The sequence below is a fragment of the Dipodomys merriami genome, unplaced genomic scaffold, assembly GCF_024711535.1.
Source record: "Dipodomys merriami isolate MVZ:Mamm:240054 unplaced genomic scaffold, mDipMer1.0.p SCAF_19, whole genome shotgun sequence".
Classification (NCBI taxonomy): Eukaryota; Metazoa; Chordata; class Mammalia; order Rodentia; family Heteromyidae; genus Dipodomys; species Dipodomys merriami.
Genome location: NW_027203270.1, coordinates 18,689,727 through 18,717,058, shown reverse-complemented (window position 1 = coordinate 18,717,058; position 27,332 = coordinate 18,689,727). Strand labels below are relative to the sequence as shown.

General features: G+C 44.9%; 2 protein-coding genes across 4 annotated transcripts in view; one reads left to right on the top strand and one right to left on the bottom strand.

The window, feature by feature from the left end:
* Shmt1 (serine hydroxymethyltransferase 1) overlaps nt 1-27,332 on the top strand; it is a 46,928-nt gene that overhangs the window by 14,329 nt on the left and 5,267 nt on the right. The window contains exons 1-7 of one of the 3 annotated variants that reach the window (XM_070027578.1): nt 3,524-3,683; nt 13,249-13,364; nt 16,114-16,259; nt 18,442-18,557; nt 18,857-19,017; nt 24,599-24,680; nt 25,571-25,783. In XM_070027578.1, coding sequence (XP_069883679.1) covers nt 13,266-13,364; nt 16,114-16,259; nt 18,442-18,557; nt 18,857-19,017; nt 24,599-24,680; nt 25,571-25,783 — 817 coding nt within the window. In that variant the 5' untranslated portion in view covers nt 3,524-3,683; nt 13,249-13,265. Of the gene's footprint in view, nt 1-3,523; nt 3,684-3,712; nt 3,907-13,248; nt 13,365-16,113; nt 16,260-18,441; nt 18,558-18,856; nt 19,018-24,598; nt 24,681-25,570; nt 25,784-27,332 lie in introns of those variants that run through there. The other 2 variants (XM_070027580.1, XM_070027579.1) reach the window with 2 other exon arrangements.
* The window catches only part of Smcr8 (SMCR8-C9orf72 complex subunit), a 41,297-nt gene continuing 18,224 nt past the window's right edge, over nt 4,260-27,332 (bottom strand). Inside the window, exon 3 of the transcript XR_011373064.1 lies at nt 4,260-4,456. The gene's annotated coding sequence lies outside the window, so the exon portion shown is untranslated. The remainder of the gene's footprint in view (nt 4,457-27,332) is intronic.

Below are 27,332 nucleotides of genomic sequence, written 5' to 3'. Positions count from 1 at the left end.
GAGGAATCAAGCCCAGGGCTTCATGCATGCTAGGCAAGCCCTAGCAAGTCATGTGGCTTGAACTCAGGGCCTGGGCAATGTCCCTGAGCTTTTTTGCTCAAGGCTAGCACTCTGACACTTTGAGCAGCTCCACTTCCAGTTTTCTAGTTTGTTAATTGGAGATAGAGTCTGATTTTCCTGCTCCAGCTGGCTTTGAACTGCAGCCCTTAGATCTCAGCTTCCTGAGTAGCTAGGATTATATATATGAGTCATCAGCACCCAGCTTCTCTAAGTTTTTTTGTTCTAGACTAGAGCTATACCACTTGAGCCACAGTTCCACTTCTGGCTTTTTTGGTGGATAATTGGAGATGAGTCTCATGGACTTTCATGCACGGGCTGGCTTTAAATTATGATCCTCAAATCTCAGTATCCTGAGTAGCTGATGACAGAAGTGACCAAATGGCACCTGGCATTATTTCTATTTCCATTCATTTTGATGTATTTAAACTGTTTTTCTCCCAAGATGCTCTTTAAAATGTACTTTATAGAGTAGGTTATTTAAGTCTTTAAGTGTTTGGGATTTTCATGATCTCTTTATCTCATAATCATAATCTCTTTCCATTGCTGATTTAATTCCATGATAGAACACTACTGTATGAATTCAAGGTTTTGAAGTTGGTTGATGCATTTGACCTAGGATTTGATCCATCTTGGTATATCTATCTTCCTTGGTAACTTGAAATGTATGGGTGGCCAGGCACCGGTATCTCACAAGTGTAATCCTAGCTACTCAGGGAGCTGAGATCTGAGGATCATGGTTCAAAGCTAGCCCGGGAAGGAAAGTCTGTGAGACTCTTATCTCCAATTAACTACTAGAAAGCGGAAGTGGTGCTGTGGCTCAAGTGGTAGAACGCTAGCCTTGAGCTGAAGAACCCATGCCCAGAGTTCAAGCCCCATGACTGACAAAAATAAAGAAAAAAAAAGTATGGGTGACTTACTTTTGCAGTGTGGGGTGCTCTATAAAATTCATTAGGTCCCGCTGTTTGGTGATGGAGCTGAGTCTTTTATAGCCTTGCTGTTTCTGTCTGAAGCTTATTTTATAGCTTTGCTAAGAACAAATGTAGAGTGATTAACTGCAGGGGTCGTTTAGATTTATTACTAAGGCATGCTTTCAGGACCCTACTGTATACCCTGGCTCATACTCCAGCTTGTTAGAAATTGAACATCTTCCTATCTGGTGTGATCCCTGGGAATTTTAGCTTACAGTTCTTGGAGTTTTCAACATGTAGTTCTTGGCAAGAACTTGAAGGAACCCCATACAGTTTTCCAGTGCTTATCATCTGCATAACTCCTTCCTGTCTGTGCCACAGACTTGCCAGGTTTGATGTCTACTGCTCAACACAGTGAGACCAGCAGCCCCTGTTCAGCCCTGCCTCTTTGTAGCTTCCATATCTCAGAGGCCTCCAAGCACCAAGTCAGGGAAGTCATAGGATCCTCTTGATTAGTTTGCTTTCTTCAAGCATCCTGGTTCTATTCTGCCTCTTGTTCCATGTCTACAAAATGATACTATGCTTTATCCAGTTTTCTACTTGTTAACCCAGTCCTTTCCACTAGGTCATGATGGGAAGTAGAAGTGTGCTTTATATTTATATGATGCTTTCACAGGGTAACACAAAGAAATGATGACAGTAGAGTTTTGAGTTCCTTTTTTTTTTTTTTTTTGCTGACTAGTAAAAAGACAGGTGGCCTGATGTGGGAATGCAGCAATGGACAGCCTAGTCTTGTTTGCCTTACTGCACTCACCTTCCCCCAGTTTGCTCACCCCAACTTCTACTCACACTCTTACTCCAAGATTTGTCTCTAGCTCTCATCCATCATTTGTGTGTCAGTCTGAAGAGTGGATGAGCTGGTCTGAGGAGATTGGGAAAGAGAATAACAAAGACCATAGATGGAGTCTAGGAGTCCCAAGTTCAAGAGAAGACAGTAAGAAAATGAGAGGAAACCAATGTGAACTTGACCAAGGTTCAACTAGGTCAAGTGACTTACTCAAGGCTACATATCACATTCATTTCTCTCTTACCTGTACATACCTTTAGGAAAAAAATCAAAGCTGATATTAAGTTAGGCTGGTACCACTCTGGTCATTGCTATGATTCGGGGGTTTGGTTTGTGTATTTCCCAGGGTTCATGTGTTAGAAGCTTGTGACATGATATTAAAAGGTGATAGGACCTTTAAGAGGTGACTGCCTTTCCAAGTGACTAGGGTAGCTTTAAAGGGATCCTAAGTTAGTTTTAGAGAGAGTGGTAAATCACTGCAAGAAGCTTAATCCTTGAACCCTCTGGCTTCATATTCTGTAGTGTCATCTGTTACTGCCATTGTAGTGCCATACAAATAGATTCTTCACCAGAACCTAATGCCCCTCCATTAAAACACAACCATCAGCTAAATAAACTTTTTGTGTTTGTGTATGTGTGTCAGTATTCAGGCTTGAACTCAGGGTTTGGGTGCTGTCCTTTAGCTTTTTTAATGCTGGCACTCTACCACTTGAGCCACAGTTCCCCTTCTGGTGTTTGGTGGTTAATTGAAGAATCATAGGGCTTTCCTACCCCAGGCTGGCTTCAGACTACCACCCTCAGCTTCCTGAGTAGCTAAAATTAAGGGCATGAGACATCAGCACCTGACTTTTTGGAAAAACAGATGGATACACCTATTTTTCTCATTTCTAGCTAATGTCTAGCTGGCAGGCACCATTTCTAGTGGCCAACTTTCCCACCGCTGTATTGTACAGCTTTTGAAATGTTTATTCATTTGTGTGCATCTGTGTGCGAGCACAGCAAACGGAACCCATGTCCTTGCATATGCTAGGCAAGCTTTACTTCTGCTACTTTGGTTCTTGTGAGACAGGGTCTCTCCATGCAGCCCAGGCTGGCCTGGAACTCAAGAGCCTTCTGCTTCAGCCTCCTGAGTGCTGAGATTACAGGCATACACCACCACAACTGGATCAAGCTATTTTAACAAAAGCTAGTATTTACCAAGTCCTTGTTATATATGCTCAGTGTTTTAATCCTCTTCACAGCCCTGAAAAGCAGAATTGTTTCCAAATCAATGATGGAAAAAAAACCCAAAAGATAAAAAGGCAAAATGGACCAGTGTAGGATTCCATTCCTCTTAGTGTGGGTTAGAACCCACGACGGTCCTATTCAAATGACCACCTGTTAACAGAAAGGAGAACTGTGAAAAGTTACAAAGATAAATTATAAAATTATAAAATTCACTCCACAATCCGAGAACTTAAATGGCTTCTTCCAGGAAACCTCTCTCCCTCCCCCACCTCCCGACTTCCAAGCTCAACGGTCCCTTAAGGCCCGGCTAGGCCCAGTCCGTTGTGAATAGCTGCTAGCTCCGCCCACTCTCTCCCCACAACCAATGATGCCTGGGCGTGTGAGGGTGGGCTCTGTCTGGATAGGATCTCTGATTGGTCTCTTATGGAGGCGGGCCCAGTCCGGGGGGGGGAGGGGGCGGGGAGCTCCAAAGCGTCCTGTAAGTCGTGAGCAGCTACGCGCCAAGTTTGTGTTCTTGGCGGGTGCAGCGCGTCACGTGGCGCTCTCAAAAGTACCAGTCGGCGGGTGTCTGGGTCCCGGTGAGACCGGCAACAATTTAAAGCTAAAGCGTCGCCAGACACGTGGGGGCCCGCCGTATTCCGGTAGGTGGGCAGCCTGAGTCCGAGTGAGAACCCCGGCCTTCCGTTCCCGCGGGTGCTTCAGGGTCTTTGCTTTCCTGTGGTGGTCGCACGCCGCTGCGCAGCGGGAACCACGCGGGAGCGGTTGGTGAGCGCCTGGGCCTCAGCGCCCCGGTGCTGGGCACATGGGTGTCACGGAGACCGAGGCCGGCCGCCTTTGGCGGGGATGTGGAGATTTACTGTATAGGTAAAAGTAGCCGCTTTTGCGGAACCGTGTTTTAAGCTTTGTACCTTTTGGAATGGAGGACCTACCCTCACCTTGATCTGTGGACCCGCACTCCTACGCTGCTGGTAGGGCTCTAGCAAATATTCACACCCCCACCCCCACCCCGTTTTGCACAAGAGGGAAGTGAGACTCCGAGAGAGACCCCGGCTGAAAACAGCAGAGTCCCAAATGAAGGCGCCCCCCCCCCCCCCAGCCTCCCTTCTGAAGGCCCGCTTTCTCAGCCCTGTGAACGTGGTGTCTGCATGTGCACAGATATCCCTGTTTGTCTGCAATCTGGCACGCCCAAATCCAGGAGACAGATGTTGCATTGTCGGGTTCTTGGCCCAGTGCCTGTACTTCAAGGTTCTGGGAGTTAAGAGATCCTCTGGTCAGCTGTGAGGCCAGTGCAGCGCTGTGCCTTCTTCACTTTGGCAAGTTGCTGGATTGGAAACACCAGTTTGGGTTCCTGTGGGATGTAATTTTACATTTCTATTGGCAGGGCAGGTGGGTGATTGTGATGATTCCCGGTGTTCTGGAAAGAATGAAAGGATACTAAGTTCAGATTCTGACCCTTACTGTAGCTTTAGACAAGTTAGCTCTCCTCTGTGAGACACTCCATGTGTTCAACGAGATAATTGCCTCCGCACCCCGTGGCAGGATCCACATAGTCCCAGGTAAAGACTGGGACATGTAGAAAGGCTGGTGGTCTTGCCTGTGACTTCTTAGTTTCTTAACTCCTAATTGTGAAGGTCATGTCTCCCCTGAGGAACCGTGGTCTGCAGAAATTATCCACACCGTAGTGGCAAGGGTTGCCGTGCTCAGCAGGGATTCCCAGGGAAGGGACAGCGCCCTAAGGCTTCTTTAATAATGATTGCTGGTGTTTATTTGCTCTGCCTTGCAAGTGTTCTGAATGCTTATGTCTGTATTTCCTGTATGTAACTCATAGCCAGCTTCAGACTGTTCTCATCTTTGTATGTTAGATGCAGAATGGGTTTTGAACCCAGAACTTAATGCCATTACCGTCACCCTTTTTTCCCCTTAGTGCCCATATGAGGGCTTGAACTCAGGCACTGTCCTTTAGCTTTTTTCACTCAAGGCTGGAGCCACAGCTCCACTTTCAGCTGATTAATTGGAAATGAGAGTATCACAGACATTCTTGTTCCAGGCTGAATGAACTGTTATCCTCAGATCTCAGTCTCTTGAATACCTAGGATTATAGGTGGGCAACCACCACCCTTCTTGTGGTATTCTTCAATATATACCTACTCTTGAGGGCCCCTTGCTGTTGAAAGTGGGGGAATCTTACCACATGTCCATCTGCTCTTTTAAAAAAGGAATCTAGATTTTCCCCTACTGAGCTTCATTAGTTATTCATTTCAGATTTCACGAATAGATAGGGAAATATAGCCAAGACCAAAGTTTCTAAGAAGCATTTTGACACTTATCAAATCTGTAACATCTATGTAAGAATTCTTTCTCCTGGCTTGTCTTATCTTTTGGCCTTTGAAATCAGTTACTGAGGCACTCTTTGCTCCCTAGGCTTCTGCCACATTATTTGGATTTCTGATCTTTAGATATCTTCCTATTCCAGTGAGTGTTCTGCCTTGATTGCTCGCCTCAAATCTCCTGTGCTTGGCTCTGTTTCATTCTTCAGATTTCAGATCAGGCACTTCCCACAATTTATTGCCCACATAGTCACCATCACACTTAACTGTCTTTTCTTTTTCTTTCTTTCTTTCTTTCTTTCTTTCTTTCTTTCTTTCTTTCTTTCTTTCTTTCTTTCTTTCTTTCTTTCTTTCCTTTCCTTCCCTTCCTTCCCTTCCCTTCCCTCCCTTCCCTTCCCTTCCCTTCCCTTCCCTTCCTTCCTTCCTTCCTTCCTTCTTTCCTAGTCCTGGGGCTTGAACTCAGGACCTGAGCACTGTCCCTGAGCTTCTTTTGCCCAAGGCTAGCACTACCACTTGAGCCACAGTACCACTTCTGGCTTTTCCTGTTTATGTGGTTCTTAGGAATTGAACCCAGGGCTTCATGCATGCTAGGGAAGCACTCTACCACTAAGCCATATTCCCAGCCTTGTGTATTCTTTTTGTTGTTGTTGTTGTTTTTCTTGGTCGGTCATGGGGCCTGAACCCCGCTGTCCCTCAGCTCTTCAGCTCAAGGCTAGCACTCTACCACTTGAGCCACAGCACCACTTCCAGCTTTTTCTGCTTATGTGGTGCTGAGGAATCGAACCCAGGGATTCATGCATGCGAGGCAAGCACTCTACCATTGAACCAACTTCCCTACCCTACAATGCTATCTTGTATAGATGTATTTGTTTATCAGAAGTACTGGGGATTGAATTCAGGATCTTAAGCTTTCTAGATAGGCACTCTATCACTGAAGCCAACCCTCTACCCCTATTTTGTATATTTGTCATTTACTTATTTGTAATCTTTTTCATACAAGCAAGATCTGTGTTTTAATAACTTGTATTCTTAGTGCCTCATTTTGTGCCTGGGACATAGGAGTTGCTCAGTGTATATTCCAGTGAATTAATGGATTCATTTTAGGCTAATACCAGTGGGATAGAATGCTTAGATATCAGTTCATTTTTCTTTTTGATGCTTGCCCTGGTGCTTGAACTTAGGGCCTAGGTGCTATCTCTGAACTTTTGTACTCAAGGCTAATGCTCTACCACAGCTCTATGCCCTACTTTTTTGGTAGTTAATTGGAGTTGAGTCTCATTGGATTTCCTGCCGGGGCTGGCTTTGAATCATGATCATCAGATCTCTGCCTTTTAAGTAGCTAGGATTACAGGTGTGAGCCTGATGCCTGGCATATCCTAACTTATTTTGAATTGAACTTAGTTACTGTATGATCAAGCATTTCCACTGGTGGCCATACATCCTAAAGAATTAAAAAGCCCCAGACTAAAGCAGGTATTTGTACATAAATATTCATAGCATCATTATCTACAGTTGCTAACAGGTAGAAGCAACCCAAATGTCCATTGAAAAGTTTAATGGGTAAACAAAATGTGACACACACATACATGCATACACACAATCACATACAGTGGAGTATTATTTCAGCCATGAAAACAAAATTTGGGGGGTGGGGGAGGGAAAGTAGGAGAGAAAGTGGAGGGGGTAACAATGTTCAACAAGAAATGTACTCATATGCCAGGCACTGGTGGCTTACTCCTGTAATCCTAGCTACTTAGGAGGCTGAGACTCTTATCTCCAAGCACTAGAAAACCGGACGTGGCACTGTGGCTCAAGCAGTAGAGCGCTTGCCTTGAGCTGAAGAGCTCGAGGACAGCGCCCAATCCCAGACAGAGTTCAAGCCCCATGACCGACAAAAAAAGAAAAAAAAAAGAAATGTACTCATTACCTTACTTATGTAATTGCAGTCACCCTTACAAAAAAATTTAAAAAAAAATTCTGACATGGTACAATATGGCTGGATCTTGAAGACAGTATGCTGACTGAAATAAGCCAAGTACAAAAGGTCAAATCCTATGTGATACAGTCAAAAATTAGAATGGTAGTTGCAGGGGTTTGGAGGGGATGGGCAGTTAATGTTTAATTAAAGTGCAGGGAAGGTGAGAGAGTTCTGTACTTGCTGCCATAAAATTATATGCTTAAAAATAGTAAAGTGGGGTGCATGTCTCATGCCTGTAATTCTAGCTACTCAGGAGTGGAGATGGGGAAGATTGAACTGAGCCAATAAAAGGCTGAATGTGGCACCTGTCATTCCAGCTATGTGGGAAGCATAAATAGGTGGATCGAAGTCTAGGCTAGCCTGGACATAAATGTGACACCATACTTGAAAAGTAACTAAAGCAAAAAAAGCTGGAGGTGTGGCTTAAGCTATAGAACACCTGCTAGCAAACACAAAGCCAGGAGTGCAAACCTGAGTGCTACCAAAAAAATTAAAGTGACAGAGGGGTGCCAGCGGCTCATACCTGTAATCCTAGCTCCTCAGGAGTCTGAAATTGGAGGATTGCCATTCAAAGCCAGCACCGGGAGAAAAGTCAATGGGATTCTTAAATCTCCAATTAACCACCAGAAAACTGGAAGTGGCACTGTGGCTCAAGTGGTAGAGCGCTCTTCTTGAGCTGAAGAGCTCAGGGTCAGTGCCCAGGCCTAAAGTTCAAGCCCCACAACTGAAGGAAAAAAAGTTAAAGTGGTGAATTTTGTGTCATGTATTTTTTTTTTGTAATTTAAAAGCAAAACAAAAAATAGTAGTTTTTTGTTTTGTTTTGTTTTCATTTTTGTTTTTTGCCAATCTCCAGACCTTAAGAAAAAAGGCTGGGGCTGGGAAGGTGGCTCAGTGATAGAACCCTTGTCTTGCATGCCTGAGGCCCTGGTTCAATTCCTCAGCACCACATGAGCAAAAAGAAAAAAGCCGGAAGTGGTGCTGTGGCTCAAGTGGTAGAGTGCTAGCCTTGAGCTGAAGAGCTGAGGGACAGCGCCCAGGCCCAGAGTTCAGGCCCCACGACCGGACCCAAAAAACAACAACAACAAAAAAGGCTGTTGGGCTGGGAAGGTGGCTTCGTGGTAGAGAGCTTGCCTTGCATGCTTGAGGCCCTGGTTCAATTCCTCAGCACCACATAAGCAGAAAAAAACCGGAAGTGGTGCTATGGTTCAAGTGGCAGAGTGCTAGCTTTTAGCTGAAGAGCTGAGGGACAGGGCCCAGTCCCAGAGTTCAGGCCCCACAACCAACAAAAAAAGGAAAAAGGCTATTATTAAAGTATAATACTATATTATAATATATAAACTATAGTTACAATATGTAATATATATTACAATAATACTACGTTACCTGATTGTAATGCTAGATAGTGACTGTTGGTGTTGGTGGCTCATGCTTGTAATGTTGGCATAGTGCTAGTCTTGAGCACAAAAGCCCAGGGACAGCACCTATACTCTGAGTTCAAGCCCCATGACAGGCAAAAGACAGAAAGAGATTATGGTCTCAGGGTCTTTCCTCTTCCTTGCTATAACTAAGAATGACCCAGAATATAGTAGGTTCACTTGAAATGAGACAAAAAAATCTTGGACTCTGAATAAACAATTCAAACTTTTTTTGGTTTTGGGGGGAAAAAACCTGATTTAGGAATGGAGAAAATTGTGGTTTTATCTGGGTGCTGGTGGTTACACTTGTAATCCTAGCTTCTCAAGAGGTTGAGATCTAAGATTTGAAGCCAGCCCAGTCAGCAAAGTCCGTAAGACTCTTATCTCTTAGTCACAGAAAAAGCCCGAAGTGGTACTGTACCTCAAGTGGTAGAGTGCTAGCCTTGAGCAAAAGGAGTTTAGGCATAGTGCTGAAGCCAGAGTTCAAAGCTCAGGACCAGCAAAAAAAAAAAAAAAAGAAAGAAAAAGAGGGGGGGAGGAGAGAGAGAGAGTTGTAGTTTTGGGGGAAGGGGTTTGTGCCAGTACTAAGGCTTGAACTCATAGCTTAGCTTTTCTGCTTAAAGCTGGCACTCATCATTTGAGCCACACCTCCACTTCTGGCATTTTGCTGGTTAATTAGAGAGAGAATCTCATGGATTTGTATGGGGTGTGTCACTGAAGCCTGGTATGAGCTTATGGTTTTATTATACTTGTTCTGCCACTACAAAGGACTGAGTATTCCTCAAATTTAGGAGTTACTTGATTCTACATGGTAAAAGGAACAAGGTGGAAATCTCAAGAGTAGTGAGAGCAGTCTTCTCAAGCGGGGGGGGGGGGGGGTAACCTTGCTCAGAACTACTGTCTTGAATCAGCAAAAGTCTTGTGGGTGGGCAAAAGGGCAGCAAGTCATTCTGCTGAAGTGGAATCAGAGTTCCATGGATAGAGTGGCCTCCTCCCTCTTCATACTGAACTAAATGCCTTTTGTTACATGATTGGAGGCCTGCTCTCAGGAGAGAAAAGTTTCTATAAGGACTTTAGTCTTTTAGTGATTAGGTAATAGCCCCTCCTGTTGCAGGCACTTTTGAATCCTTTGTAACCTTCAGTAGTTAATATTTAAGAGAAGCTTTCTCCTCTGGGCTCTCACTGGCTTTTGATGCTGATATGTGGTTTTCTCATGTGCAAAGGGACATGCCGTCACATCAAGCTTGCTAGGGTCGCACTGGCCATGTAGTCCCTTAGTGCTGAGCTCAGTGAGAGAAGCCATGGAGACTGGTATCCAAGGCCTCTTAGGTTCTGTCATCACCTCTGCTAGAGCAGATGTGGTCTCCACAAGGTGCTGCTGCTGTGGTGGAGATCCTTCCATGGTGGGCACTGGAGTCCAAGTACTTTGATTTTGCAGGCATGGCTCTAAGCCTAATGATGTCTTGCTTGAGATAAAGACTGCTTTGAAAGCCCCAATTAGGAATTTTCTGGTTCAAGATGATAGACAGTTCCTGTTATTGGCCCTGCCAGACAGGATGATTGCTGTGATCTGGAACTTTTTAGCCTATTTTTTCAATGGTTTTGTTTGTCTAGCAAATTATATGCATGTACTCTTGGAAAATGGGCTCTCTTGTGAGTAATATCTTTTCAGTCAAGATATCCTTCCTCAAATAGGCCTCCTTTCTGGGTTACCTAATGGAAACCCCTTCTTCTCTGCCCTGTCACCCCTAGGACTGGTTCTTGTCCTTACAATTAGTGCCTGTGTTTATCCCAGAGGAACCCCCAAGAGGGGCAAGCTCCAGTCAGATTTGTTCACCACCATAACAGAAGCTGCCCCCCCTCCGTCCCCAATAAGTATGTGCTGAAATTTTTGCATGAGCATTTAACTAAATTAGTGGAAAAACATAGGAAAACAGATAGCTATTAGTTAAAGAAGGGCAGTGTCTTGAATGTTCAAACTTGTACATGGGAAATGCCACTGATCTCAAAATTCTTTATAGAAGCACATGGGGGAGGATACAGTCAGCTGTATTTTTTTTGGGGGGGGGCCCGGTCGTAGGGCCTGAACTCGGGGCCTGGGCGCTGTCCCTCAGCTCAAGGCTAGCGCTCTACCAATTGAGCCACAGTGCCACTTCCGGCTTTTTTCTTTTTTGCTTATGTGGTGCTGAGGAATCGAACCCAGGGCCTCATGCATGCAAGGCAAGCACTCTACCACTGAGCCACCTTCCCAGCCCCAAAGTTTAGCTGTATTTTTATGTGCTTTAGTTTTGAGGGGTGTTGTTTTTGGTTTTGGTGGTACTGGGATTTGAACTTAGGGCTTTGTGCTTGCTAGGCAGGTACTGTATAACTCGAGTGACTCCCCAACCCTATGTGTTTTTTGTTTTGTTTTGTTTTGTTTTTGGGTCCGGTCGTGGGGCCTGAACTCTGGGCCCGGGTGCTGTCCCTCAGCTCTTCAGCTCAAGGCTAGCGCTCTACCACTTGAGCCACAGCGCCACTTCCGGCTTTTTTTCTTTTTGCTTATGTGGTGCTGAGGAATCGAACCCAGGGCCTCATGCATGCAAGGCAAGCGCTCTACCACTGAGCCAACTTCCCAGCCCCCCCTATGTGTTTTAAACAGTTATATAAACATGGAGCCTGGTGCCCATGGCTCATGCCTGTAATCCTAGCTACTTAGGTGGTTGAGATCTTAGGATCGTGGTTCAAAGCCAGCCTGTGTAGAAAAGTCCCCATGAGACTTTTATCTTCAATAAACTACACAAAAAACTGGAAATGGCTCTGTGGTTCAAGTAGTAGAGTGCTAGCCTTGAACACAAAGAGGATTAGGGACAGCACTCAGGCCCTGAGTTCAAGCTCCAAGACTGGCAAAAAGAAAAGAAAAGAGGGCTGGGAAGGTGGCTCAGTGGTAGAGCGCTTACCTTGCATGCCAGAGGCCCTGGGTTCGATTCCTCAGCACCACATAAGCAAAAAGAAAAAAGCCGGAAGTGGTGCTGTGGCTCAAGTGGTAGAGCGCTAGCCTTGAGCTGAAGAGCTGAGGGACAGCGCCCGGGCCCAGAGTTCAGGCCCCATGACTGGACCCCCCCCAAAAAAAAAAAAAAAAAGAAAAGAAAAAGGATAGAAAGAAATATGAGCATGTAAATCTGATCTGTAATGTTCATATTCTCTCCCATTCCTTCTCCCTTCCCTCACCTCCTTTGAGATAGAGTCATGCCATGTAGCCCAGTCTGGCCTAAAAGTTACAATTCTCCTGCCACATTCTCCTGTAATTCTCATTGGAAGATGTTTATTCTGGCAAGTATTGCACTATAACTAGCAGCTTTTCAGAAGCCCAATTGGCCTTGATTTTCCTCCACAAGGACTTGATGTGCAGCTTGTACTAAAACACCTTCCTTCTCTGAGTTCATTACTAGGAATGAGTCCAAAATGAGCACATTAAAATGTTCCAGGAATACAGTAAGACAGGGGTATTCAGTACCTTGTAGATGCTTTTTTTTTTTTTTTTTTTTGGCAGTACCGGGTCTGGAACCCAGAACCTCACAAATGCTAACCACTTGAGCCAGTTTGAGAGCATTTCTTACAGCAAAACTCAAATGTACATGTTGCTGGGGTCTGACAGATGTGTCTAGGTTGAATGAAGAGCTGCTGTCTACTGCACTTAAATTATAAAATGAGCATCTTGAAAGAAGTATTCCAGTTGTCTGCCTGTTATGTATTTGTGTAACCACTCAAAAATCTGAAAAGTTGGTAAATTAAGAATTTTTCTGAGCTGGGTGTCGGTGGCTCACACTTGTAATCCTAGCTACTCTACTCAGGAGGCTGAGATCTGCGGATCACAGTTCAAAGCCAGCCATGGCAGGAAAGTCTGTGAGACTCTTATCTCCAATAAATCACTAGAAAACCAGAAGTGGTGCTGTAGCTCAAGTGGTAGTGTGCTCGCTTTGAGCTGAAGAGCTGAGGGATAGCACCCAAGCCCAGGGTTCAAGCCCCACGACCAACCAAAAAAAAAAAATAATTTTTCTTATTCTATGGAAGCCTAAATAGATTCCTTCCAGTCTATTTGCTTTTACATCATTTGTTTTTCTGTTTGATCATGTGTGCTGTGTACTATGGAACATTTTTTTTTTAAAGGCACTGTTCTCACCTTTAGAGAACTTTGTATATTTGGGGGACTGGAGGTGAAGTAGGGGATGGCTGTGCCAGAGAAGTTAGTGGCCAGGGATCCGAGGTAGGCTCACTGTGTAGGAAGGCCTGATTGGAGGAGGCTTTAGGGTGGGGTGGGTCAGAGAGGAGGAGCAGAATGTTGCTTACAGTGGTTTTGCAATAGGTTAGTCTCATATTTATCAAGCATTCTGAGGAAAAGGCTAATAAAGTCTGTCAGCACTTTAGTCACTGAGGAGAACTTCCAGATTGCTGTGAGCATTGTCTTAATTTAATGTAGGATTCTACCTATGCTTTTCTCATGTTTTAGGCAACTTTGAACCAGTGATGGAGAAGGCTTCAGTCAACGGGGCCCACAAGGATGTTGCTCTATGGGCTTCCCATGATAAGATGCTGGTGCAGCCACTCAAGGACAGCGACATTGAGGTGAGATTTGTGTGGTTTTCACACAATTTGACATCAAGACCCCTTTATTTCAGTGTTTGGTTATGTGTGTATGTTGCTAAGGATGGAGCCTAAAGCCTCCCCCATAGTAGTCAGGTGCTCTACTACTAAGCTGCACCCCCAGCCTGTAAATCATGAGTTCAAATCCTAAACTAACTATTGTGGACAGCTTTATTATCGTAAGAGTGTCAGATCATAGGGCTGGGAATGTGGTAACGTAGTCTCATACATGCTGTATGAGACCCTAGGTTTGCTACCTAGTACCACAACCAAAAAAAAAAAAAGTGCCAGGTTGAGAGGCAGTGCTTAAAAACTGGTTGAAAGTCCTTTAAGGGTAAATATAGCTATATCAGTGTGAGTTCCTGCAGATCTCAGCACTGTACAGAGGTGCTATGGAGGAAAGCAAGAGGAGAGGCTATTGAGTTTGACTCTTATACAGTACAGGTGGGTATCTGCTTAGATGCCTGCAAGCATCTTTATTAATTCTTAACAATAGTTTTATTGAAATATTGTCATACAGAAGCCCTTCAGTTTAGGATGTGGTTATATCTTGATAAATACATAAGTGGAAAATATTCTAAATCAAATGGACTGAAAGGCTGGGGGAATGACTCAAGTGGTAGAGAACTTGCCTAGCAAAATCATACCACCACCAAAAAAACCAAAAATTGACACATATCTGTAATCCCAGTATTCAGGAGGCAAAGATTGGAGGATCTGGGTTCAAGGCCTGCTTGGAACAGTTGTTGCTCCTCATAATCATGTGTTCAGTGGGAGCTATTGCTTACTGCTTCAGTCCAGCATCAAAAGAAAAGTCAGGACTACTTCTCTATCCTAAAAAGAGATCCAAATTTAAAATGTATAATTTCTACAGAATTCATATTGCTTTCCCACCATTGTAAAGTTGAAATATCTGTTTTTTGAGGGGGGCAGTCCTGGGACTTGAATTCAGGGCCTGGGCCTGTCCCTGAGCTTCTTTTGCTCAAGGCTAGCATTCTACCACTTGAACCACAGTGCCATTTCTGGCTTTTTCTGTTTATATGGTGCTGAAGAATCAAGCCCACGGCTTCCTACATGTTAGGCAAGCACTTTACCTAAGCTACATTCCCAGACCTCTTTTTTGTTTTAAGTGCTGGTTCCGGGGCTTGAACTCAGGGCTTAGGCACTGTCTCTGAGCTTTTATACTCAAGGCTTGTGCTCTTCTACTTGCCCAAGCTCCACTTCCAGCTTTTTGGAGATGAGAGTCACATGAGCCTCGTACTAGTAACTCACACCTGTAATCCTAGCTACTCAGGAGGCTGAGATCTAAGGATCACAGTTTGAAACCATTCCAGGCAGAAAAGTCGGTAAGATTTATCTCCAATTAATCACAGAAAAACTGGAAGTGGTCCTGTAGCTCAAGTGGTAGAGTATTAGCCTTAAGCAAGAGGAGTTCAGGGATAGCACTCAGGCCCAGAGTTCAAGGCCCAGAATAGGCCAAAAAAAAGAATCTCATGGACTTTCCTGCCCCGACTGGCTTCAGTGATCCTCAGATCCTAGCCTCCTGAGTTTTAGGATTATAGGCGTGAGCAACCAATGCCTGGCCAGTTGAAATACCTTAAGTAGGGGGATGTTTTTATTAACAGTCTAATTTAGAACATTTGTATCCCAAGAACCTATTAGCATTTACACTAATCTTCCCCTACACCATGGCTCTGGGCAACGACTGATCAATTTTTCCCTGTATGAATCTACTGAAACATTTTTTTTCTTTAAGAAATAAGGTCCATGGAAGAAAGAACATGGGATACAAATAAGATATGAAAAGCATTTGCCTAGCAAGTGCATTGTTCTGGGTTCAATCCCCAGGTCTGAAAAAAGAAAAAAAGAAAGAAAAAAAAGAGAAAAGACACCAAAAATAAAATATGTATGAAATTTAAAAGTATGTGAGCTATAACCAGGTACATGTTGTTCATACTTGCATAATCCTAGCTACTTGGGAGGTTAAGATCAGAAAGATTGTGGTTTGAGGCCAGACTAGGCAGAAAAATCTGACAGACTGTTCTTTAACCTATAGCTAGGCATATTACTATATGGCTGTCATTCCAGCTATGGTAGAATACAAAAAATAGGATCACAGGCTAGACTTGTACCTGGGCCACAAACATGATCTTATCTCAAAAATAGCACATGCCAGGCACCAGGTAGCTCACATTTGTAATCCTAAGAACTCAGGAGGCTGAGATCTTAGGATATTGGGTTGAAGCCAGCCCAGGCAGGAAAGTCCAAGACACTTTTATCTCTTGCTAGCTACCCAAATGCTGGAAGTGGAGCTGTGGCTCAAGTGGTAGATTGCTATAAAAGTTCAGGGACAGTGTCCATGCCCTGAGTTCAAGCCCCAGAACTGGCACAGAAAAAGAAGTCTGCAAACATGGGTCAGCAGTAGAGCACCAGCCTCGCTTGCATGAAATGTTGAGTTCAAACCCTAGTACCACCAGAAAACAAAAGATAATTTTCTCTTAAATCATCTTTCTGAGTTCAGATTCTTTCTCAAATGTTAAAGCCTTTGAGGGAGACACATTCTATACCTTACATGTTACAGTAGTCTTCTTGATTGTGGTTGTTTGAGTGGGCTTTTAGAGCACAATGTGGATCTGTGGTAGCATCTTTTCTCTTTATATTATAGCTTTGATCAGAGCAAAGTTTTGAGCAGGAATGTCCCAATGTCTAGCTTTTGTTTTCTTCACGTAAGGTTTACAACATCATTAAGAAGGAGAGTAACCGGCAGAGGATTGGATTGGAGTTGATTGCCTCAGAGAATTTCGCCAGCCGAGCAGTATTGGAGGCCCTGGGCTCTTGCCTAAATAACAAATACTCTGAGGGGTATCCTGGGCAGAGGTGAGTGATTTCTGGCATAGTGAAATATTATATCAGTGTGGAATTTAAATAATGTGTAAGTTGCAGAAAACCACAGGCTTCCCATGTGGAATTTCTTTTCTACTCCTGCTCTCCACATAACCCTTACAACTCCCAACCTGATGCCAATGATGTTCTTGGAGTGAGCATACTCAGGGTCACATTAATAGTCCCTTTTAGGGGGCTGGGAAGGTAGCTCAGTAGTAGAGTGCTTGCCTTGCATGTATGAGGCCCTGGGGTTTGATTCCTCAGCACCACATAAGCAGAAAAAGCTGGAAGGGGTGCTGTGGCTCAAGTGGTAGACCGCTAGCCTTGAGCTGAAGAGCTGAGGGACAGTGCCCAGGCCCAGAGTTCAGGCTCCACGACCAACAAAAAGTAAACAAACAAACAAAAAAAAAACCAAACCAGTCACTTTTGGGACTCTCTGACATAGCAGGCCACTCTGTAAGGAGTGCAATTCAGCATCGGTCTAGAAAAGGTCAGTGTCACCGGACACTGGTGGCTCACACCTGTAATCCTAGCTACTCAAGAGGCTGAGATCTGAGGATTGCAGTTTAAAGCCAGCCCGGGCAGGAAAGTCTGTGAAACTCTTATCTCCAATAAACCACCAGAAAACTGGAAGTGGCGCTGTAGCTCAAGTGGTAGAGCGCTAGCCTTGAGCTGAAGAGCTGAGGGACAGCACTCAGGCCCAGATTCAAGCCCCATGATCGACCAAAAAAGAAAAAAGAAAAAAAAAAAAAGAAAAGGTCAGTGTCCTATGAGGGATGCCATAGAAATGGCTGCTACTATGAGAGTTGTCTCATCTGTGCAGAGTGAAAGGGAACCTATAGTAGGTTCAGCATCCTGCTCTGAAATGCTTGGGACCAGAAGTATTTCAGATTTTAGAATATTTGTAATGACTTACTGTTAAGCATGTAAAATTCAAAATTGTTCAAAACTTGAACTTTTTTTTCCAGGGGGGGGGTACTCTTGTTTGAATTCAGGACCTTCACCTTACTAAGTGGGTGCTCTACTGCTGAGCCATATCTCTAGCCCTATTTCTTGATAATTATTATTTTTTGGTGCTAATTCTTGGACTTAAATTCAGGGCCTGGGTGCTGTCTCTGAGCTTTCATGCTAAAGGCTAGTGTTCTACTTGAGCCACAGCTCCACTTCCAGCTTTTTGATGGAGACAAGAATCTCACAGACTTGCCTGCCTGGGTTGGCTTTGAACTGTTATTCTTAGATCTCAGCTATCTGGTTCTATTTCTCAATTTATATATTTATGTATGTATTTATTTTTGCCAGTCCTGTGTCTTGAACTCAGGGCCTGGGCACTGTCCTTAAGATTCTTTTGCTCAAGGCTAGCACTCTAACACTTGAGCCACAGTGCCAATTCTGGCTTTTTCTGTGTATGTGGTACTGAGGACTAGAACCCAGGGCTTGATGCATGTACTCTACAACTAAGCCACATTCCCAGCCCTTTCCATTTTTTTATTTTTTAATTGGGAGTCCTGCCCAGGTTGGCACCTGTACTGCACTCTGCCTATTTTAGGCTTCCAGTAGTTTTTAGGAAGACAGACATATGTCACCATATTTAGGTTCCCTTTGTTGACATGGGAGGCTTGGGACTTTTTTGCCTGGACTGGCCTAGAACTGTGATCTTCCCAGTCTCAGTCTTTCTTCACATATTTAAGATGCCAGATTGTACCTAACTATAGGGCTTGCAAACTTTTCTAAGCCCAGCCTATGATCCTCCTATTCTTAGCCTCCCAAGTAGCTAGGATTATAGGCATGAGCTATGGTGTCCAGCTGAAAATACTGAATTTGACATTGGCATTGTAAATTTCTGCAGTTATGTTCTCATGGAAACAGAAAAAGAAAGATCACCTTGAAGAATCAACTGCCATTCTGTCTAGAGATACCCCTGAAGCTCTATAGAAGTCTAAGGGTGACATTCAGGGCTTTGTCTACTGTGAATAAATACCCTTTGACTTGTGTCTTAGAAGATTAGCTGGGTGTTTTCACAGCATCTATTTCATTGGATCCTCTCAGCAACTTTAGGGCAAGATAAGGAGCTGAGACTCACTCCCTTTGTTCATGCTCTGCCCACACCTGAGCTTGGACCTCTGCTAGGCAAGAGGTTGGAGGCTCAGTGGATGTGGGCCCCTGCTTCTCTCCATAGGTATTACGGCGGGAATGAGTTCGTTGATGAACTGGAGATACTATGTCAGAAGCGAGCGCTGCAGGCCTACCATCTGGACCCTAAGTGCTGGGGGGTCAATGTCCAGCCATACTCAGGTGATTGCTATGCCCATATGGGCCTGACAGCCCTTCATGTCAAGTTGCCTGGGCTGATGTTCCTTGAGACAGTCCAAAGACAGTCCTAACCCTTTTAGACAGTGCTCTGCCCTTGGACTTGTCTTCCACTTACTCTAGGGGATTGGTGCAGAGTCCCTCTTGATGCTTAGGAAAGTTGTGGTGATGGCCAGGTGTGTTTCACCAGTCCTCAGTAAGACTGCCTAATAGCCAGTCTCCTGGATACCACTTAATGTCTCATGGTAGAAATCATCACAACTCCTCTGACCTCCCTGTTTCAGGTTCCCCTGCAAACTTCGCAGTATACACTGCCCTGGTAGAGCCCCATGGGCGTATCATGGGCCTGGACCTGCCTGATGGAGGCCATTTGACCCATGGGTTCATGACCGACAAGAAGAAAGTCTCAGCAACATCCATCTTCTTTGAGTCCATGCCATATAAGGTAAGACTATATCTTCAGAGCTTTCCTTTTTGTCAGAAAACATCCGATGTCTAGTGTACCTATTGGGATCAGTTTTGTTTATGTGGCATTGTAGCCCTTGCTTCATTTACCTCTGTCCTTCCTTGGGCACTCAGGCTCTCAGGGCCTGCTGCAGACAGCTGGGATGGGAAGGTGAAGGTCTAGTCTGAGGCTGAGGGAGGTGGTGGGGATGGCCACAACTGAGAAAAGAATCATATTGATTAGTATGGTGACCATCCCAGAACTGTGGGCAACAATTGGAGTAACATCTCCTAGCAACTAGGTCAGCTACAGCTAGACCCCTAATAGCTGTTGGCACAGCTCTACCCTCCTCAAGTAATGTCCCTGCCAAGGATCCATCACTGGCTCCACTGCACATACCTGTCCTTTGCCAGCCACAGCCAGTGCTAGCCATAATGCCCAGCAGTGGAACCAGGACCATCAGAGCCTATGCCCAGGGCTGCATCTAAAGAGTGGGGGCCCTGTGCAAATCCTTTTTGTGGGGCTCTTTTCTGTGTAAACAATTGAGTCAGAATATACACATAAGATGCAAAGGCTCATAAAGGGCATCGTGACTTGTCCATAAAGACCAAATTTGATGGATAGAAAATAAGTAATGTGAATGTTCTTTATTGTCCAATGGTTGGTTCTTGTATCCAGGAACCATCTTTTCATGTTTCTTATTGTCTAATGCGCCGTTACTGGTTTGTTTACTGCCACGAGAAAAAGTGGCATTGAGTCTTTATATATGGCTAAATATCATAGATGATGTTCTTTTAAGAAAATAGAGTCAATGTTCATGTTGGCAGACTGTGATCTTCATGGCATCCTGTTGCCTGCTCTGGGTTTAACTCAGTTCTAGCAGTTACATGTGGGTTTGGTTTTGTTTGAGTGACTTTTGGTCAGTTTTCATGGAGGACCTGGGTGTTTTTAGTCACAGATCACAGATCTCATTGGCCAAGGCCAATCTTGAAACAGTTACACAATTCTGTATCTCTGGACTTAGAACACAAAAGCTTGTTTCTACAGTTTTACTGTTGAAAGAATTGTGGAAGAGAGTAATTAACCAACTTGTTTTCTGGAGCCTCTTGATGACATTTTGAGCAGCTACATGCTTTTCTCCAGTCCTGAACAGTTCATTCTGGACATTAGGAAATGACGTCCTGTGCTCCAGTTCTCAACGTTTTCCTCAACTGCAGCTGCAGTCCACTGGGTATAATGGGTGCCTGGTTGTGGCCTGCAGGGTATGGAGAGATAGGTCTTGGAACCTGGCTGGCATAGGCCCAGGAAGCTCAGCTTGTATGATCCGGGTATGCTGTGAATATTGTTTTTTTTTTTTTTGTCGGTCGTGGGGCTTGAACTCGGCCTGGGCACTGTCCCTCAGCTCTTCAGCTCAAGGCGAGTGCTCTACCACTTGAGCTCCAGCGCCACTTCAGGTTTTCTGGTGGTTTATTGGAGATAGGAGTCTCACGGTCTCTCCTGCCCGGGCTGGCTTTGAACCGCGATCCTCAGATCTCAGCCTCCTGAGTAGCTAGGATTACAGGCGTGAGCCACCAGCGCCCGGCTTTGCTGTGAATATTGTACTTGGATCAGTGAGCAGAGAGAAGACAGGCCTGTTTGGCAGCTACTGAGGCCTACCTCTTCCCATCCAAAGAGGACCAGGGGTACTCCCCAGACTACCTGCCTCTGCCGTCAACCTCTTCGCCTTTCCACAGTGCTCTAGCTGGCTATTTTGTGCTGGGCAGGTATTCTTCTCAGTCTTTGCAATCTCTCTCTCTCCTTTTTTTTGCTGGTCATGGGACTTGAACTCTGGGCCTGAGCGCTGTCCCTCAGCTCTTCAGCTCAAGGCTAGTGCTCTACCACTTGAGCCACAGTGCCACTTCTGGCTTTTTCTGCTTATGTGGTGCTGAGGTATCGAACCCAGGGCCTCATGCATGTGAGAGGCAAGCATTCTACCACTGAGCCACCTTCCCAGCCCCTCTTTGCAATCTCTTATGAGATAACATCTGCTACTAAGGTTCAGTCGGCTGTTCCTACCTTCTCTCACTGGAGGTTTCCTATGTGCTATGGGCTAGCCCCACCACAATTTGTTAAATACCTTTGAATGCTTCCAGAAGCAGTTTTGTCTTAGTTCTAAGATCAACAAATGAATAAAGGGCTGGGAAGGTGGCTCAGTGTTAGAGTGCTTGCCTTGTATGCATGAGGCCCTGGGTTCAATTCCTCAGCACCACATAAGCAGAAAAAGCTGGAAGTGGCGCTGTGGCTCAAGTGGTAGAGTGCTAGCCTTGAGCTGAAGAGCTGAGGGATGGTGCCTAGGCCCAGAGTTCAGTCAGGCCCCATGACCCACCAAAAAAAAAAGTTTAAACTCTCAGAAGATAGTGTGTGTGTGTGTGTGTGTGTGTGTGTGTGTGTGTGTGTGTGTGTGTGTGTGTGTGTGTGTGTGTGTGTGTGTGTGTGTGTGTGTGTGTGTGTGTGTGTGTGTGTGTGTGTGTGTGTGTGTGTGTGTGTGTGTGTGTGTGTGTGTGTGTGTGTGTGTGTGTGTAGAGAGAGAGAGAGGATAATTATGGCATTAAAAAATTTTTTTTAGAGTTGGGGGCCGCTGGTGCATGCCTATAATCCTAGATACTCAGGAGGCTGAGATCTAAGGATCACTGTTCAAAACCAGGAGCCTGGACAGGAAAGTCCATGAGATTCTTCTCTCTAATTCACAGAAAAAGCCGGAAGTGACATTGTGGCTCAAGTGCTAGAGTGCTAGCCTTAAGCAAAAGGAGCCCAGGCCCAGAGTTCAAGACCCAGGACTGACAAAAATAAACAAATGGAATTAGAATTGTTTTTTTGGGGGAGGGGTCGTTGATGGGGCTTGAATTCAGGACCTGGGTGCTGTCCCTGAACTTTTTCACTCAAGGCTAGCATTCTACCACTTTGAGCCATATCACCCCTTCCAGTTTTCTGGTGGTTAATTGGAAATAAGAGTCTTACTGACTTTACTGCCCAGGCTGGCTTTGAACTGTAATTCTCAGATCTTAGCCTCCTGAGTAGCTAGGATTACAGGCATGTAAGCCACCAGTGCCCAGCAATTATATCCTTTTTTTTGTTGTTTAAACCTTTTTGTAAGAGGAGGTCTTGCTCTGTTACCCAGTTTATTCCAATGGCTGGGCTCAATTGATTCTTCTGCCACAGCCTTCTGAGCCAGTGGGATTACAAGTGTATGCCATAACACCCCACTGTGTCCATGTTTTTACTGGAGTGAGCTCTTGATGTTTCATCATGATAGAGTGTCTTTGACCAAGCTCATGTGTCTGAGAGAGAACCACACTGTTGAAACCAAACCACAGCTTTTTTTCATTGTGACTCCCAATTACCCCATCCCTGTAGCCATGATGCATTTATATACTATGGAATAATTGAATCCATTAACATATTCATCTTCTTAAATACTTACCATTTACTTCTCCCCCCCCCCCCAACCTAACTTCAGTACTAGGGATTTGAACTATGTTCTATCGCTAAACCATGCCCCATCCCTCCTTCCCCCCCCCCCTTTTTTTTTTTTTTTTGCTTATTTCATTTTGTTTTTGAGATAAGGTCTCTCAGACTTTGCCCAGGCTGGCCTTAAACTCAAGATTCTCCTGCCTCCACTTTAAGAGTAGCCGAGATTACAAGTGTATGCTACCAGACCCAGCCCTTTTCCTTCTACCTTTTTATTTTTATTTTTTTGCCAATCCTGGGGCTTGAATTCAGGGCCTGGGCACTGTCCCTGAGCTGCTGCTGCCTTTTTTTTTTTCGGTCAGTCGTGGGGCTTGAACTCTGGGCTTGGGCACTGTCCCTGTGCTCTTCAGCTCAAGGCGAGCGCTCTACTGCTTGAGCCACGGCACCATTTCCGGTTTTCTAGTGCTTTATTGGAGATAAGAGTCTCATGGACTTCTCTGCCCGGGCTGGCTTTGAACTGAGATCATCAGATCTCAGCCTCCTGAGTAGCTAGGATTATAGGCATGAGCCACCAGCACCCGGCTCCCTGAGCTTCTTTTGCTCAAGGTTAACACTTTATCATTTGAGAGCTACAGGGCTACTTCCAGCTTTTTCTGCTTATGTGGTATTAAGGAATAGAACCCAAGGCTTCATACATGCTAGACAAGCACTCTACCACTAAGTCACATTTCCAGCCCAACTTTTTATACTTTTTGACCAGTCTTCCTCATTTTTCCCTCTTCCCCTACTAACCTTTAGAAGCCATCATTTGTTTTACTTCTGTGAGCTCAGTTCTTCTCAGTTCTGCATATAAGTGAGAATGTGTGGTTTTTATTGTCTTATACTGGCTTATTTTACATAGCATAATGTCCTACAGTTTCATTTATCATTTTAACAAATGGCAGAATCACTCTTTTAAAGGTAGCTCAGTCTTCCACTGTGTATACAAATGGAGTTTTCTCTCTTTTATCTGGTAGTGGGCACTAGGTTGATTGCTTTGTGTCTTGGTCGTTGTTTACAATGCTGCAGTGAACATTGGTGCCAGTGTCTCTTTGAATTCCAAGTCCTTAGGCTGTGTGCCCAGAGTGGGATTCTGTTGATATGAGAGAACCCCCAGACAACATATTACCATGGGTATCCAGTTGCCCTAGAGCCATTTATTTAAATGGCTTAAAAAGGTCATTCTCTCCCTCATGGCACTGCCATGTTACGTCACCTCTGGCAAAAGCAAGTGACCTAGCTCACACATGGATCTTTCAACTCTGCTGCTGTGTCTGATTATCTGTGCTTCCACCAACATGTACTGCTCCAGTTACTATAACACTTTAAAATTTCTCAACAATAGTCTATGTAGAGGTCTTATGTAGCTTGTATTAGATATCTGTGGGTTCTGACATATTTGATGTTACTACATTTTTGTTCTCTATTTTTATTGATTATATATAGGTATCTAGTTGACATTGGGTATGGAGAGGTGAATGGAAGTATCTAGGGATGGAATCCAGGGCCTGTGCATGGTTAGCATGCACTCTACCACTGAGCTACAACCTGAGCCTGAGTTTTGGTTTTGGGTGCTATACTCATTGACTTCACTCTCACTGTCTGTCCTATAGAGTCTTTTGGATTTTCTAGGTGCACAATAGTGCTGTCTCTGGGTAGTGTCCATTTTTTTCCTTTCTTTTCCCAGCCTTCATGCTTTTTATTTTTCTTGCTTCATGGAACTTGGAATAGGAGTGGTGTTAGCAGGCATTTTGGTCTTGTTCCTGAAAGTAACTGTTTTGAGTATGTTTGTAACCACATGGGGGTTGGCTGTTGAATCTTTTTCATTCTACCTGGGCTTTTTGTTCTTCCTCATCAAGAGTAGTGCCCAGGAGCAGGGCTCCCTTTTCCCCCTAGGGTCTATGAGTGATGCTTGGCCGTCCATACCTTCATGTAGGCCAAATACACCAGTGTCTTTCCTCGTCCTCAGGTCCTGGGCCTAGGTCATACTTCCTGTTGTTGTGGCAGGTAGAGCTGGTTCAAGTGGGAGGGCAGGAGGCATGAAGTGGCTACAGGAAGCAGCTGACCCTGTGTCTGTCTCTCCCTGACTCCATAGGTGTACCCAGACTCTGGCTACATCAACTATGACCAGCTGGAGGAGAATGCCCGCCTCTTCCACCCAAAGTTGATCATTGCAGGTAAGGAGCAGGGTAGCACCACAGCCTCCTACACAGGATGTAAAGATGGTCTTGCCCCATTGGGTGCCAGTGGCTCACATCTGTAATCCTAACTACTTAGGAGGCTGAGATCTGAGGATCTCCATTCAGAGCTATTTGGGGCAGAAAAGTCTGTGAGACTCTTAACAATTACCCTCCAGGGCTGGGAAGGTAGCTCAGTGGTAGAGCGCTTGCCTTGCATGCATGAGGCACCACATAAGCAAAAAAGAAAAAAGCCGGAAGTGGCGCTGTGGCTCAAGTGGTAGAGCATTAGCCTTGAGCTGAAGAGCTGAGGGAAAGCACCCAGGCCCAGAGTTCAGGCCCCTTGACCGGACCCCCCCCCCCCCAAAAAAAAAAAAAAAAAAAAAAAAAACCTCCAAAAAGGTGGAAGTGGAGCTGTGGCTCAAGTGGTAGAGAACCAACTATGAGCACAAAAGCCAAGGCAAGCTGCAGGCACCAAGTTAAAGCCCCAGTATTGGCATACATACACACAAAAAAGATAGACCTACACACCTAGTTCATTGCTGGTTTCCTCCTTGGATTGCTGGGCCTGGGCCAAATTATTTTCTCCTTTCAAAACACAGGCATAGTGGGGGGGTGGGCAGTAGCTCATGTCTGTAATCCTAGATACTCAGGAGGCTGTGATCTGAGGATCATGGTTCAAAGCCAGCCCAGGCAGGAAAGTCTGTGAGACTCTCCAGTTAACCACCAGAAAACTGGAAGTGTTCTGTGGCTCAAGTGGTAGAGCACTTGCCTTGAACTAAGGAGATGAGGGAACGTGCCTAGGAGCAGACTTCAGGCCCCACAACAGACAAAACAAACTGAAAAACAGGCATAGCTCTGACTCTGCCATATCACCTCTCTCATCTCAGGAACAAGCTGTTACTCACGTAATTTGGACTATGAACGTTTGCGGAAGATCGCTGACGAGTGCGGGGCCTATCTCATGGCAGACATGGCACATATCAGTGGTCTAGTGGCAGCTGGTGTGGTGCCCTCGCCTTTTGAACACTGCCATGTGGTGACCACCACAACACACAAGACCCTGAGAGGCTGCCGTGCTGGCATGATTTTCTACAGGAAAGGTGAATTTGGGATTGGGACAGATGGTTTCAGGGTTGACAGTGCCCCTGAGGAGTTCAGAGTGCAGTTGATTCCTCAGCACCATATAAGCAGAAAAGGCTGGAAGTGGCGCTAGCCTTGAGCGGAAGAGCTGAGGGACAGCGCCCAGGCCCAGAGTTCAGGCCCCATGACTGACAAAAAAAAAAAAAAAGATCCAGTGCTTGAAAAGAGTGTCTTAAAAAAGAGTTTACAGAGGATCTAGAAGGAAGCTCTGGATCATAGCTCCATACTGTGTGTGTCCAGGTGCTAGGAAAACAGGAAGAGGGACTGGAGGTATGTATGACTCAATAGTAGAGCACCTGCCTAAAATGCCCAGAGTCCTAGGTTCAAACCCTAGCACTACCAAAAAAAAAAAAAAAAAGCCAGGCACCAGTGGCTCATAAGCCTAGCTACTCAGGAGGATGAGAAAAGTCTGCAAGATTTTGTCTCCAAAACAGAATAAGGATTAGAAAGTACACTCAACTAGTCCTCTAGAGTGTAGCAGTCTTTTGGTGTACTTGCTATAATCTAGCATGTTTCTCAAAGAGAAAGACAGTAGTCAAACAATAAAACACTGATGCATAAATCTTAATGTAAATTTAGTCAGTATGAGAAATTTTTCTTTCTGGTATTTTACAGCCTACTTTCTCTAGGGATTCCTTCCCCTTATCTGGGATTCCTAGACTTGTGGACACCTTATTAGCCGTCATCTCATCATTTAGTTTGTGGTGACATCTGACATTCTAGCCTTAAATGAGCAGAGAAAGAAATCAACCCTATGGGCACTATCCCACCTTGCCCTTTCAGGACACACCTATCCAGGTACCAGGGCTTCCCAGTGCCCTATGGTTTGTGTACTCTTCTGAGGACCTATGCCAGGAAGCCTTCCCATCTGCCAGGAGACACTTGGCTTTTTTCCCTGCTGTGTGCTAATGGGAGTTTTAATGAGCTGGCTAGAACAGATCCTGGGCTACCTGTGCAGCTTCTCTGGGTCTCCTGCCTCACCTCCAGAGTGGAGTCTATAATAGCACTTATCTCTCTGGGCTACTGTTACAGAAGTTCAATTAATTTTTTTAAAGTGCTTAGAGCAGCTATTGGCCCACAAGAGGCTCTACATAAATACTGGTATTGCTCCTACCAAATAGGAGTTAGCATTACAATTCAAACATCTTCTCAGAATGGAACCAGCTGAGCATTATCTGGCAAGTTGTCATCCTGGACACTTGATTGAGGCATATGCCCTGCTATCATCTTAGCAGGGGAACATTCCTGTTCTTTCAACTTTTTTTTTTTACTTTTTTTTTTTTTTTTTTGCCAGTACTGGTCTTGAACTCAGGGCTTAGGTTCTGTCCCTGAGCTGCTTTTGCTCAAGGCTAGCACTCTATCACTTGAGGCATAGCACCACTTCCAGTGTTTTCTGCTTATGTGGTACTGAGGAATTGAACCTAGGGCTTCATGCATGCTAGGCAAGCACTTTACCACTCAGCCACATTCCCAGCCCCATTTCAACTTTTAAGGCCTCATTATAGTGAT